Source organism: Anastrepha obliqua, chromosome 3 (assembly GCF_027943255.1).
Source record: "Anastrepha obliqua isolate idAnaObli1 chromosome 3, idAnaObli1_1.0, whole genome shotgun sequence".
Classification (NCBI taxonomy): domain Eukaryota; kingdom Metazoa; phylum Arthropoda; class Insecta; order Diptera; family Tephritidae; genus Anastrepha; species Anastrepha obliqua.
Window position 1 is genome coordinate 24,013,643 of NC_072894.1, and position 16,034 is coordinate 24,029,676.

Sequence of the window (16,034 nt, forward strand, 5' to 3'; positions counted from 1 at the left end):
ATATTCTACTATGTTCATAAAAAAAGCCCTGTAAAAATTAATATTCCAGTTGAGTTACCTCAAATTTTTGAGGCGTAAGTGCAACAATTCTTCGCATTGGACCCAGAGTGGTTGAGAGTGATTCCTCTCCAGACGTGATTGAAGGCACCTTAAACTTAGTGTATCCATATATTTTTCCCCGTGGTTCGTAGTTGGAGCATAGGGCCTGGGAATGGAATGCGAATAACACAGCCACTCCTCTACAAACGACAACCTTCACCTACTGTTCTAGACTGTTTGCCCTCGTTCCCACGACAGTCGGTTCTACGTTACCAGAACCACCCGGATTCACATCCGTCCAAGGACTGTCACTTCAGCAGCATTCGCCATATATGAATGGGGAAAGTTTATGCTGCTACAACAACAACAACACCAACTGTTTGCCCTGGTGCCCCCTGCGGCTACTAACGTGGTTCTGTCGACCGAGCCAAGGCGGTGTAACCTTTTCATCAGCGTGGAAGAAATACTTACGCCTTGACAGCGGGTGGCCAAGCAAACAGGCTAAACACCAGGCTCAAATGCGGAAGCCTAATCGCCTACTCATCTTAAACTTGTGGTTTACTGCAACCGAAACGAATAAACTGAGTAAAGAAAATGAATTAGATGAAATTAGCGTAAAAAAAAATCAATTTCATAAAAATCGTTTTCCAGTTTTCTGTTAATTTTTCGACAAATTTTCGATTGTAAGCAAAAAAATCGCTTCGCTCGGAAAAAATGAGCTCTGAAAACGTATAAAACGATCGATTCCAGATATTTGAACTACCGAGTCTCCAATTGCATTTGTTTTAATGTCTCGTAGTATCAACAAATGAGTGGCCTTACAACAAGAGTAAAGCGCAAAATTCATTGCTTATCAGAGGCCTTCGGGCAAACTTATGCAGTTACTCGCGCAAGCAAATGTGACGTATTCAAGTGGTGATGTACGATTAAAAATTAATAATTTCAAACAATTGGTGCAGCAACTCAGCGCAGTTCGATTGGAAAGTAAAATGGGCGACAGTAATGACAAAAGAACAACAAATAGCCACACAGGGGCCACATATCGCATTGAAGTGGTTGAGCCGCGTGCAGAGATTACGGCGATATGGGGGACTGCAGCGACGAAGTTGCTTGCCGATAACGTAATGGCAGCGCTTCGAGCAAATAAGCAGAAGCGGCAGATTCAAAGCGTGTTCAATCAAACTGATTGCCGGCCATGATTGGTGAATTTGTTTGTATTTGATTTTGATTATTTTTATTTATATTTTTTTCTTTTTTTTTTGTAATATAATTTTTTCATTTTATGTTGCATATGTTTTCGCTTTTGTTGTGTCAACAACAAGCGTAATAGTAGTTATTGCTTAGAAAAAAATATACATACACATGTACGCATACTAAAACACTTGTGTGTGTGTGTGAGTCGATATTATTTATTAGATAAATAAAGGACATAGCAAATAAGTAAATAAATAAATAAATAGCGTAGAAAGCATGAGCTGTAATATTACAAATAATAACAAATCAAACACTTTCAGTTGTCACTTGAAACAAGTAAACTTCAACTTCAGCGTCAACAAAAGCCGCCAAGTCAAACACTAAGGCTAAGTAAAATGCGTATCAAGAATTTGAACACTAACAACAAAAATATTTCCGCCAGTTACAATGGCACTCTGATATTGCCCGTGCTACACATCTACGCTTTCAAAAAATTGATTGAGCCACATACAGTAGCGGACAATAAAATCGGACAATACAAAATCCAGACAATTTTTATTGTATTTTTGCTCGGCCGAATCTATGACGAAACTCATTTGCAAAATTATTATTGCTTAGCTGTTTTATTTCATCAATCTTAATTTCTCATAAAGGTATTTGAGGGTTTTGTATAAAAATAGTCAGGGCCGTGGAGAGAGTATTCGGGCCCCGGGGGAAACTTGAGATGCGGGCCCCTTCAAATTTTTTTTATTTATCAAAATGCGTATTATGTTATAGTGAGCCTCGAGTCCGGGCGCCTCTGAAAACTCCGGGCCCGGGGGAAAAAGTACCTTTTTTTTCGGGACCTTCCGTCACACTTTCAAATAATGACAAAAAAAGGTATGCGAACTAATTGTCCGGATTTCAGTGTGCGGCACTGTATTTAAATACAGTCAACATTTGTCAACATTACTTGCAAAAAAGCGAGCAAATGTAGGAATTGTTTGAACTTGTTTAAGTTTGTTGAGTTGAAAGTTGAGCTTGTCCGTTTAAGGGGGAGCACCACTGTGAACGCGTGAAAATTAAGTGATTTTCATAAATTTTTTTTTGAGGATCGGACAAATTATAATTTATTTAGCATATATTCAACTATACTGACACAAATTTTTATTAAAGAATATTAAAAATTACAATTGTTATTAATAGGAATGCAATGACGTCATAAAAACTGATGAACCCTGGTGGCCACGATACAGCGGTAAAAAATCATTTGAAAGCAAAAAACAAAAAAATTTTAATCTATACATCAATGGCTATCGTCGTACGTGGCGGTTTTTTACTTTTATTTTTTTTTTTTTTGAGAAAATGGTGCAGGTTTGAAAAATGAGTTTGTGTTTTTACCCTTTTTTTTGCTTTCGAAAGGCTTGAAAAAGTATTAACTTTTGGAATTTTTAAAAACGGCTATGTACGACTGTAGCTAATACATTAAAAATTAAAAAAAAAAAGAAAAAATTAAAATCGGTTTATAAGTCTTCGAGAAATCGAGGCCACCATGTTCAGAAAAGTCGTTTTGAGAAAAACGCGTTTAAAGTTTTCATTGGCCGTTGTAACTCACTACCTGCACTTATTGTATTGGGTATAACTTCGTCAATTTTGAAGATTTTAAGTTAAACTTTTTTTTACATATTTTTGAATATATCTACAGGGTGGGCCAAATAAGACCTGATGCTGCTACTACTACTACTAGCAGTATGCGCAGTTGCTTCATTTTGTTGAAACCACAAATTAAGAGCCATTGGCCGCAAAAAGTTTTCAATAAATGTTCTGTAAGAAGCTTCTGAAATTGATTCCGGCGTTTCATCCTCATTTTCGAAGAAATATGAACCGATAACTCTAGTGGCCATAACACCGCATCAAATAGTATATACATTTAGATGGGTGCAACTGATGTTGGTGTGTTGCCCTTGGATTTTCAGAGCCCCACAAACCCACAGTTTTGTTTGTTGACCTAACCATTTAAATGGAAATGCGCTTCATTCGACATCAAAACATTATTTAAAAAATCAATTTGTGTGGCTAATTGTGTAAGAATAGAAAAATTCGATAATTTTAACGCATTGTGTTGTACTGTAGGGCTCGATAATAAATTTCCAACAATTCAATTATAACCTACAAAAAGAGAAAAATAAATATGGCAAAAAATAAAAAAGTTATTTGTGCTTAACATTAGTACGTCTTATTTGGCCCACCCTGTACTTTGAGAGAATGCAAAAAAAATCTATTTTTTTTGTAAAATCACAGTGGTGTTCCCCCTTAAAATATGATAATTAATGCTATTAATGAAATTATAAGATTTTTTGACCCAAAGTTAAGTTCAAAGCGCAGATGTTGTTTCTTTTAATAAATACACAGTGCCTCGCAAAATATTCGGAAATCTATTTTTTCCAGCAGAAAATCCAAAAAATAATTTTTTTTCTCGGGTTCACATTCAAAAACTCATTTTAACACATAAAGCCACTTAGCTTTTTCTTTAAAGTAATAATTAAACATTTCAAAACAAAAATTATGAAACATGAACTGACTGGACTTCACATCACAAAGTATTCGGAATTTTAAATCATAACATACTTTGCAAAGGCACTGTTACCCACACAAAAGCCCGTCGCTTTTGGTTGAATTTAACATTCGTTCTGTTTGTGAAATTCGATGGGTTTGGTCGTTTTCACTTAATGCGAAATATACTAGAAGTGGTTCAAATATGTATAGAAAGTTAAAAGAATCTACTTTGGAGGAAAGCAAAATATATTCAATTTACGATATAAAGAAAACGCATTCAAAGAGATATCAAATTCGACAGCATTTCGACCATTCCCAGCACTTTGCCGAGAAATTCTTTAAATTTAGAACAGCGATCAGGAAGGCCTGAAAAATTAAAGCTCCCCGATAAGGCCATTATTTTTAGAACAATCAAGCGAGAGCCACGACGCACTTCTGCCCCAGAAATTAATAGGAGTCTCACTGAGATAAGCATAATAAACGTTAGTGATGCAACTGAGCGAAGAACGCGTAGAGCCGTTGGGTGTAATGGGTGAACTCCACGCATCAAATCGCTTCTAAGCCTTCGCTTCGTCATGGGTATGCATGAGTGCAAATGGTGTCTGAACATGCAATTTATTGGTGATAAAGTGGACTGTCGGCTTTATATTCGAATCTTAATTAATAATGGAATTTGAGTGCTAACGCCAAGAAACTTGACCTTTTAGGTCATTATATCTTCTAGCAAGATAACGACCCAAAGCATACACCTCGCAATTCGAAGCCCTGGATATTACAATATATAATACCCGAATCTTTTGGAAACACCACCTCAGTCGGCGGATCTAGATCCGATCGAGCACTTTTAGGCAGTTTTGAAGCGTGCCAAAGGACAGCCTTGAAGCAGCGATTCTCAAAGAATGGGCAGAGCTATAAACTCTGAGAACGCGAAGGTTGGTTTTCTCAATGCAGAATAGATTAAGAGAAGTTGTTAAAGTGAAAGTAAACGCTATTCGATATTAGTTAAAAATACCATGAATTACAAATTTGTCTGGAATTCTTTTTCTGAATACTTTTGTGCCATGAATTCACATATTTTTTAAGTTAATGCAGTATTTATGATACTTACGCTTTTGCTTGAAAAAAAATTAATTTTATATTTAAATTAAAGCTTGGACTACAATGAAATTACTGAATCAGGTTTTGACCAATAAATAAAAATTTAAACGAGTTTAGGATATTTTATAACCTTGAAAAAATATTTCCGCATACCTTTGGAACGCACTGTATGCAGATAAAATAATCTTTACATCGCAATCGAAGAAATATCGGCATTTAAAATATGGCTGCGGGTTTGTTCGCCTTAGAATTTCACCCTCGAGTGCCTTCAATCTACCCCTAGCCAGAAGGATCTCGCGACTTTCCACATTTGCGCACTAACGCAGCGCGCGCTCAGTTGACGCGACGCACACGTTTCCAAGAGCAGGCCACAAGTTTTGAAGGGAACCCCAATCCTGTCGTTTTGTGGGGCAAACCATCTCAAGGGTACCCTGCCTAGCAAGCTCATCCGCCAAGCAGTTTTCCGCGATCTCCCTATGATCGTGAACCGAAATGAGCCTACTATCGAAGTATTAGCAGTCTCGCGAGCAGTCAGGTAATCGTCGAGTAACAAGCTCAGTATCCTACTTGCCGCTTGGTTGTTAGAGTAAATGTTTACCTCCCTCACAGTCGTTGCCGAAATAAGCAACCAATCTAAGTCTTCTTTGACTGCGACTACCTGCACTTGGAAACCATTACAGTAGTCCGGAAGCCTGAATTTGAACTTAACACGGAGTCCCTCGCAAAATATTCCTTCACCGACCCTTCCATCTAACCTCGAACCATCCGTAAATATGTTTACCACGCCCTGTCTCCAAATGCTGCAATATGAATGGAAAAAGCCCTGCTCGGACCCAGCGAGGATGTGCCATGTTCGTCTAATCGTGTTACTTGTTATGGACTTGGCAGCAGTGACTAAACACAACAGATTTGACTGACGCCACCAAGAAAGTATTGCACCCACGGTCTGTCAGCATCGACCCTCGTCTCTATTTGAAAACTCTTAATGAATTTAATTGATTATTTTATATATTTGTGTATGTATTTTTTTCACTACTTACAAACTAACATTTAGCAAAATTTGTTAAAGCTTAAAATCATTTTATTTACGTCAGATATCTTCATTACAAAAGCGCTTTCTGCGATCACGATATTTTTTCTTTGTGATTGTATGTCAGTAGTGAACCTTTAATACTGACTGCAGGTCACACTAAGCTGTTAAAGCTATAAATTCGGTCGATGAAACTTGTTTTTGTGTCGCTTGTGTTGTTTGATGGAAGAAGTAAAGATGCTTGTTTTAAAATCCCGTTTGCAAATCGAATGGACGATTCAACCACGTGGTCATCATTGAAGCATCATTTGAAAGCCCCCTGTTTCCCCACTTCGCTCACTTGAAAAGTGAACTCCTGGGTGATACCAGTATTTTCAGCTTGTTCTCGGTTGCAGCCGGTTCACTGCACTTAAACGTGCAGTGGAGTGCTCGTTATTGGTACTCCGTTTTATTGCTGTTGTTATTGAGCCCTTCGAAACGTGTAATTTAAATCAGTGTTGTCAATCTATTACATGATTTGTCGGCAAGTGGTTATGCCTTTGAAGGCCTATCAGAGTCTTAAGCACCCGTGAGTGTCAAGCGCGTATGTTTCGCGTTGTGTACTTAGCGTTGATTTGTTGATTCCAAAGCGACAACTTCACAAATAACTGCAGCAGTGACAAAGGAAAAAATATGTAAAAAAAAATAGTTAACGCTACTTAGGCAACCGAGGCGCTTATCAGTGCGCTGCGCGTACCGCTGATAATAATACATGCATTTTTAATTAAATTTTGTAATTGTATTTGTGTTTGTTTTTTATTTGTTTTCCTATTTATATTTGCGCTCTGCAGTTGCAAACATAAGCCCCTTCTATGATCCCTACACTCAACGTTGTTTTACTTATGGCACACTTTCTTTCTTTCAGAACGCCGTTTCAACTCGACTGACTGCATCGCCCACAGCCGCCACCGCACAGCCCGTCGCACCGATCCAGCAACACCCAACGAACCTCAGCACCACCGCACACACCGCCGCCGCTGCTAACGCGCCGCAACCCACACTCACCGCATCGGTTGCGTCCGCTGTCGCAGCTGCTGCCGCCGCCGCTGCCGCTGCAGCCGCAGCTGGCGCTGTATTACCACCACCCACCACCACCGGTCATCACAGTCACGCGAACGTCAGCGTCGTGCCACCGAAAGGCAGCACGTCCACATCAGCAACGCCGCTAACCATCACCTCCGCCGCCGCCGCTGCCGCTGCTGCAGCAGCCGCCCATCACCACAGCGCCAGCAATCCAATGGCGGTAACATCGACAGTGCCGCCGGGCGCACGCTCGATATCGCCGTGTTCAGCAGCTGCCACGCCTTATGGCAGCAGCAGTATACCGGGTGGAGCTAGCCTCAATGCAAGTGGGCCTGGTAGTGGCGTTACGGTTTCGGTGATAGGACCACCTGGTAGTGGGCCGCCGGGTTTGCCACCAAGTTTGACAGGCGGGCCACCGGGCGGACCAGGCGCGGGTGGTGTGCCACCGCCACCGGGTACGCCGGGTTCAAATCGTTGCTGTGATACTGGACGGACAATCTACACGGATCCCGTTAGCGGTCAGACGCTGTGCTCGTGTCAATATGATATGCTTAGTTATCAGCGTTTGGCGGCCGCTGGCGGACTTGTCACAGGACCGGGTGGTGTGCCGATTGGCGTCTATCCGGAGGGCATGTCTGCGTATTTGTCGGGCATAGCGGCCGAACAGCCGCCATTCTATGCGAATCCGGTAAGTAGCAGCAATCAATAATGTTTTATACGTATATGCATTTGTATAAGTGTTTATATGTGGAGGCAAATACATATTGAAACAGCAAAGAACCCAGAACAAATTGCAACACAGCTATGAGATACTTGTGTTATTGTTGTCGTGGCATATTTGATGTCATATTTTAAAGTGCGCAGTCTACGACAAATTTACTCTATCCGAACAGCAACAACAAAGCAGCTACCGACAACAATGGCCGCCTCAACAATATATTTTCCTACTTTGTTTGCAATATTTTTTCACCATAGCGCCGAGGGTGGTCGCACAACTCCTAACCCGTTTTTTTGCTACAGCACCAGCCAAGCAGCGCTCCTTGACCCCTCTATCTGGGTTTAGTGATATTTCATGTGCTTTGCAGACTTGTCTGTGCCATTGAAGAAGTGGAAATAGTGAATGCCTAGAAATAAATATTTTTCCATCCAAATGAAATAGTGTTTGCAGCGTATTTGCACGGCGACCTTTTGTGGCATGCAACATGCCGTGCAACGCCGACGCATCCGGACAAACATTTGTCGGCTATGCACAACAACAGCAGTAATACAATTGGCGATATAAAGACGCTCATGTGTTTGTTGTTATGTTGGTGGCAACCGTTGCTCGCTGTGGTCACTGCCCAAGAACACTGGTATGTGGCATATGCGCTGTGTTGACATTTGTGGCATCTTCTAGGCCTTACCAAATGTTTAACCATTTCGACCCCGATTTTTTTGCTTTGAGCAGCATTTTGTTCACTTTATATTTATTCTAGAAGTGCCTATGAAAAATTTAATTCGGCTCGCCCATCTTCTGCTTGTGAGAAAGTTTGGGCAATGCTGGTCATTATAATAATGGTTATCACTATGGTTCATCAAATAAAATCCAAAAGAATGTTTGGTTTACCAGGAGACCCATAAATTTGCAAAATTGCTCTCTGGCAACATTGGCGTTGAATGGGTTAATGCGCGCGTTGACTTCCGGCCACGCAATGGACAAAAAAAATGTATATGTTTAAATGCATTTTTGTGTTTTTTAAATTTTATTTAGCTTGAGTGCATTATTAAATTGTGTCTAATTTGCTTTTGAGGGAATAGATAGAAAAATCGAAAATTATCAAATTGCCGTATTAATTTATACACTTAGTTGTCCATGACTTGAGTTGGTTGAACTCGTACGCTTCCTTTTGTATGTCTTTATTTAGCCAAATGGTATTTGGTAATGATAATTGAAAGCTGCCAGTGACTTTGTTGAACTGGATTACCTCAGTGCCCACGAGAGTCGTGTCTACGTTAAGTGCGCAATTCAGTACTATCCGTTACCACAACAACTGGAATATCCTAGAACACTCGCCTAAAAACTTAGAGAAATACTGCCGCATGTTAAACTAGCCATGCTTCATTCCCTCTAACCGCTAATATCTTTTCTATTTTGTATTCAGCGAAAAGGTTTCAAACTTTTTAGAAAATTCTTAGGAGTGCTATGAGTTGGCACAAAGATTTTTGATAAAAACTCCATTACTCAATAGAACTTTTATATTTCAGAGGAGCCTAATGATTTCGCATCACGCTTGACCACCAAACTGTCTTCATGCTAAATAACTTCGAAACAGTTTTCATGCAGAAATTCTTATAATCAATCAGGTTTCTTAAGAGCCATCTGCCATATAACCAGGTGGTTAGATGATGCAGCAATACGACGGTGATTCAATAAATTCTTGAAAATTGGAATAAAAAATATACTAATCGGCCAAAAATGTTTCATTTTTCAACGAAGTCTCTTCTTTCTTCGAAGTAATTTTAACAACGGTTCTTCCATTTTTCGATACCTTTTAAATAAAACGATAATATGCGACCGTAATCGTGCTACTTTCTCATGATAATCCTTTTAAATGGCGTCGCGTATAGCCCATTGAAACTGCCGTCACAGCCTTGTTCGCCATCAAATCCAACAGGTATTCGGTTTACCACGCAAAGTTCAATGTTTGGTCTATTCCTTGGCCTCTGGTGTGTTGTGGTATATCCATTTTATGTCAATTGATTCGGAGTCAGACTTATGCTGATACTGAATTGGTCCAATCGATTGTTTCTCTATTACTATGGCTTTACACGATCCACTACTTAAATTAACTCACAAGTCTGAGATACTTAAGACACTTAGTTTCCTAAGGCATGCTTTTTCGCAACATACGAGAATGAATCCACAAATATTTGAGAATTAGGAATGATGTTCTTTTAAATATAAACCTACGAACACATTCGAAAAATGAAAATTGACTTTGGTAGTGTAAAGGGCATTATGGAGCTCCTCAACTCGTGATGAAGCCGATGCCGCTTTTTACCTATTACTAAATGTATTTTAAGTGAAGTAATCAAGCGCTCTGCTAAGCGTTTTTTGTGGAATACTCGTCACTGAGAAGGCTACAGCGGACGGAATGCAGAGCATGTAATTCAGCATTCAAACTCTGCGAAGTTTCGGTTTCTTCTCTGATTAAGAAACTTAGCGGCCGCCGTAGTGAATGGATTTGTGTGTGACTACGCTAGGAACAGAACGCTTAAGGTGATGGGAATCCCCCGCCACTCAATTTCCAAATTCATTGCGGTGTTCACTAGGTCACTGGGTAATCGGTGCTCATGCGGAGAAGCTTGGAATTCCGTACAACCCCTATTTTAGAAGCTGTGGGGGTCCCGCAGAGAAAGAGACTGTGGAACACTTTCTCTGCAAATTTCCGGCTCTGGCGGCTTGAGATTCCTTAGCTGTCCTTTGAGGATGACTTGAAGAAATTCTCCAGCCTAGATCCCATTTCTCAACTCCACTACATCAACAGCACTGAATGGCTGTAGACGGTTTTTCTCTTCCCTAAATCTTTTCACAGGTAGTGGTCTACATTATGCTCTCAAAACGACACCTAAGTGCTACTTGAAGTGTACCTGGGTACTCTTGCCATCTTACCTACCTACCTACACTATGGCACGGGTTCTAAATCCACTGTGGGTATGAAGCATGAAATGATAGATGTGTTTTCTGAAAGTGGCAGCCCCTCGGCCGGCAAGGGTAAACATCTGAGTGCAGTTCTGCCATAAAAAAGCTTCTTATAAAAACCAACTTGTTCTTATTCCGAGGTAGTATACAACTTTAGGCCCCTCTTTGTAAAATAGTATCCAGACTCAACCCAAATGTGAGAAGAATTTCGGGCAAATTTCCAAAAAAGGGCTTACGCGGATTAATTTTTGTTTTGAAAATTTTGACAGCACATTTGGATTCTAAATAATATTCTAAGAAATAAAATCCACTAGGGCACAGCTCTAAAGTAAATTTCGACCCACTAAAATTTTAAATATATATTCAAGTAAGCCGAAGTAAATATAAAAACTGACCAAGAATGTTATTTTTTGAATTTAAAGATACTTTTGTATGAAGAATTTATTTTTGACATTTTTATTTTTACAAATTTTTATGTAGCTTTTATTTTATTATTTAATGCAAACTTGCGTTTGTGGATTTTTTAGTGCGAAGAATTTATTTTGTTATTTCTTTTTACTTTTGATGATTTTATTTTTTTTTTGTTTTTTGTTTTTATTTATTTATTTTATAAAACTTGTATTTGGGATATTTCTGTACGACGAATTTATTTTAGATATTTTTATCACATTTATTGGTATTTATTTTTTGTTTTATTATTTAATACAAACTGGCATTTGTGAATTTTTCCGTGCGAAGAAATTATTTTTGATATTTTTTTCTGTATTTATTTTTTATTTAATTATTTATTAAAAACTTATATATAGAGATATTTCTGTACGAAGAACTTATTTTTGACATTTTTAGTTTTATTTCATTTTTTTGTATTTATTTTTTATTTTATTATTTAATACAAAATTTGCGTTTGTGATATTTTTTTCTGTATTTATTTTTTATTTAATTAGTTACTACAAACTTGTATTTAGGGAATTTCTGTATGAATAATTTATTTTTGACATTTTACTTTTAAATTTTTTTTGGACTTAATTTTTATTTAATTATTTAATACAATTCTGTGTTTGTGGTTTTTATTGGTACGAAGAATTTACTTTCGATATTTTTTTTATTTAATTATTTTATAAAAACTTATATTTAGGAGTATTTCTGTATTAAGAATTTATTTTTGTCATTGTACTTTTTTATTGTATTTTTTTTATTTAATTATCTAAGTATTTAGAGATATTCCTATACGTAATTTTTTTTTTGACATTTTTATTTTTATTATTTTTAATTTTTTTTATTTTTATTTATATTCACGGGGCGCTACTAAGCAAATTGCATGTATTTTATTAATATTGCAACAAAAATAGTAACTGTATGAGCTTTTTTTATTTGTGAATCAAACTAAAACTTGCAAAAACAAAACTCAATTTTACAATGTTTCCATAACTAACTTTTAACATTTTTTTTGCATTTAGGCAGTTTTTTTTATATAATTAACAACATATTTACAGTTATTTTGCATTTAGATGCTTTCAACGTTCAACAGGAGTAGCATTTTTCCTACTTTATATTTTCATCGTCATAATTGCCACTCAATTTGCGTATTCATTAAAGGTAGTTTCTTGCAAAATTTTCGAAATTGATTTTAGAGCTATGCTCTGGTGGATTTTTATCTTCGAATTTCATGTAGAATCCGCATCTACTACGAACGATATTGAGAAAAATCATTCCAAGCAAGTTGGCCCACCCTAGTACATATATGTGAATACAATGTGGCACAAAATTAAACACCTTTTCGAAAAATGAATAATTTTTGGCGTCAAATGTCGTACGCCAATCATTTTTGACACTTGTGAACAGCTGACGAGCAATGGAGCGCATAAAGCTCAAAATAAAGATTTAATTTTCTTTAAAAAATTAATTAATAAAAAATTGGTTGACTAATTTTGTGCCACCTTGTATAAGACACTTGACACGGAACTCAGCATGCGAATGGCAGATTCCTAATTTGTTGTTCAGGTGTAGTTAAATGACACGAAGCAAAGCGAAAAATTGTCAATGGTACACAAATTTTGTCCACTCAATCGAGGTACTATCACCACATCCAAATCTCGCTTGTATGAAAACTCATAAAATTGAAATTCATAAAATTCCAAATAAAAGAATTGCAAAGCGAAAAATTGTCAATGGTACACAAATTTTGTCCACTCAATCGAGGTACTATCACCACATCCAAATCTCGCTTGTATGAAAACTCATAAAATTGAAATTCATAAAATTCCAAATAAAAGAATTGCTGACCCAAAAAATCCAATATACGTACATACACAGGTATGTGCATATATTTTTATTAGCACACATATTTCTGGTTTTTAGAAGAAATCAATAAAAGTCCCAAACAAATCCGTCAACTATGAAAATAACAGAAAACAACAAAAATGCTGAAGCTTAATCAAGCAACGAACTATATATTTCATTAACTTACGGGGCGCTGATCGCACAAATCGATCGACTTTTAAAAAATGGAAATGTTCTTTGCATAACACGCATTTTATTTCAATATAATAAAAATCGACGAATTGAAAATTAAAACATTTCGGCATTTTTTAATGGCTTTTTGTGACTTGGAAGGAGTTTTGTTTCACTTTGGCGCTTTGGAGACCAAAAAACCAAAAAACAAATATTTTATGACTTGCTCGTTAACGACATAAATAACAAGTTTGCTAGCCATACATACAATGTCGTTAAATAAAAGCGAAGAAAAAGCTACAATAACAACAACCAAGAATATGCATATACAAAATAAAAGTCGCATAACTGCAACCACTCAAAGAAACAGCAGCAACAATTGCTTTGTTCGTCAGCAAGCAACAATCAACAAAAAGGCAAGCAACAGCAATAACGGCGACGATCTTAATACAACAATAAATAAATTTGTTTTACTACGCTTGAATTCTTAACGATCTCTAATTTCTTTTCAACTTAAATTGATCCATAAATTCGTCAGCAGCTTTGGCTGGGTGATGGGTGACTTGATAATAATGTAGGAAGAAAACACTACAAAAACAAAGTGGCAAGCAACAAAATTGAAGAAAAAAGTAAAATAAGTTAAGAAAAAAACGCCGAAACAGCAAAATACGTACAACAACAATAACAACAGCAACAGGCAATACACAGACAGCAGCAGTAGCTAACCAATCGACGGATCGTCCAAACCGTTGGACCCTACGCCAGCATTTGACTCAAATCCAAACGAAAATGCCAAAACACACACAAGTGACATTAATTTTAATGTTTATGAGCATTTTCATTTTGTGCCGTGTGTTAAATTCTGTCTTTTTTTTCTTCTGTTCAATCAGTTGCGGGTGATTGCGGTTTGGTGTTGTTGTGCGCATTATTGGCTCGCTTGCATGGCGGCTTGTGGCTATTGTAGCGTTTAATTTTGAGCCAATAAATAGCGAGCTAAATGCTTTTTTGAAAGCCCTATTCAGCCTTAAACGAACGAGCAGCGCAATGTGTACATACACACGCACATTAACTGCCGTACAAGCCAAGCAAGTACTCACTTAGTTGCGGGTGCGCTGAGTCGCAGCAGTTGGTAGCACGATCGGCGGTAATCGTTTGTTGGCGATCGATATTGGTATGTATTTTCCCTCATTTAATTCCAATATTTTGTGCGCTTGCTGTTTGGAATTTGAAATGCAAATAAGTACACCTCCGCGTCTACAGCAGAAGCAAAAAGAATAATGCGGCTAAGCTACATAAACCATACTAAGCAAGCCGATACTTACAAGGTGATACATTTTGTGCAACGAGTCATACAATTTGCTCAGTTTAGGTGTAGAAATGCGGGTATGAAGTGGCCACCAGATTTACTACTAACCAACACAGGCACCCTTTGATAAGCAATAATCGCTAGTCGGGTTCGCTAACAGCCGCCAGACATTTATTTCACAAGCGATTTCGGTAAATATGTGTGATATATTTTAGGTAGCGCTATTAGGCGAAGTTGACACTTCTTAACCCGGTCAATAGGCCAGTGAAGTAGCCAGCGGTAAATTTTGGAAAATTGGAATTTATGCAAGGCGTTAATCGAATTACAGAGCTGCAATCGACATCTACCACAGACTGTCTGGTTTGGTTTTTTGCTTGGCTACTGTTTATTGTGCAACAGATGATTTTAAATTTTGCAATATGAAAGCCAAAGGGCCGCCTAGGAGTTGTTTTAAAATAAAACATGTAATAATTTAGGTTCTTTTGAGTTTCTCTATTTTTATTCAAAATAAAGCGTTTTATAATAAAATGGCATGCTTTAAATATCCATCATCAACATTCACAGGTAAAATTCGCCAAACAGTCGACTCATGAATGCCTATGATGCTGAAGGTTGTTCAGCTACACTTTGCGCTACAGCGGTAATATTCTCAACCAAACGTCCAGTTTTTGGTCGGCCAGTACTTTTCTATTCTGCATAAAATCAGTTTCTTTAAATTTGTTCAACAACTTTTCAATTTGCCATTCATGCGTACGATTATTTTCACCACAACAAAATTTGCGAGTCTTGCCAAGTCTTTTTCTTACGGACCAACCATTTTCATAATAAGTTTCAATATTTTAACTCGTTGAAGGTATGGAGATGAAATGGTTGCAGTACCAGTCTGGCACTCCCAAGTAGCGACGTTTCGATACCATTATGAGACCTCTAAAGTACAGATATCTACAGCCAACCAGAGCTGTTGTTGTAATTGAGAAGGTTGATGGGATTTAGATTGGAGCACTGTCCCGGACTGTCGAAGAAAAGAGTGTCCAGCCACGTTAATCAATTAGCTGCCAAACCCGGGCATTTAGAGAAAAAGTGCTCTGCAGTCTCCTTCTCTGAAAGGTTTCCACAGCTTCTGCAATTAGGGTAAAATGATAAACCTAGCTCATCGTCCAATGAGCGGTAAACAAAGCTACAAGTTTGGAAATTGAATGGCGTGGTGTCCTCAGCACTTTCTGAGAATCCGTCTATTGTACTGGGGCCACAGGGTTTTCGAAACAGCACACGAAGGAATGGAACTCCATTTTTTCTGCACTTTCCTGAGAAATAAGTTGCGCAATTCCCCTTTAACAACTGTCAGGGGGATGCGGATGATCAGGTAGGAGATCTCTGAGCTCAATTTTGTCGACCATTTCCTGCCAAGCTCATCAGCAATTTCATTTCCCTCCATGCTCCGAAGTCCTGAAACCCAGATCAGAGAAATCTTACCTGCACACCTCAGAGATTTGATGTCGTTCTTACAGGAGTTGCCCCATTTGGACTGGTTAACTCGTTGCTCTATCGTGTAAAATTGTGCGCCTGTCTACTTGACAAATGTCAAAGATGACATAGAAAAAGGTACCGTCTCGGAATTATTGACTACTGACATCTAG

At 37.9% G+C, this 16,034-nt stretch overlaps 1 protein-coding gene across 1 annotated transcript in view; it reads left to right on the forward strand.

The window, feature by feature from the left end:
* The window catches only part of LOC129240627 (homeobox protein araucan), a 67,598-nt gene that overhangs the window by 16,678 nt on the left and 34,886 nt on the right, over positions 1 to 16,034 (forward strand). The window contains exon 2 of the mRNA XM_054876546.1: positions 6,801 to 7,646. Within this exon, the coding sequence (XP_054732521.1) occupies positions 6,801 to 7,646 (846 nt within the window). The remainder of the gene's footprint in view (positions 1 to 6,800; positions 7,647 to 16,034) is intronic.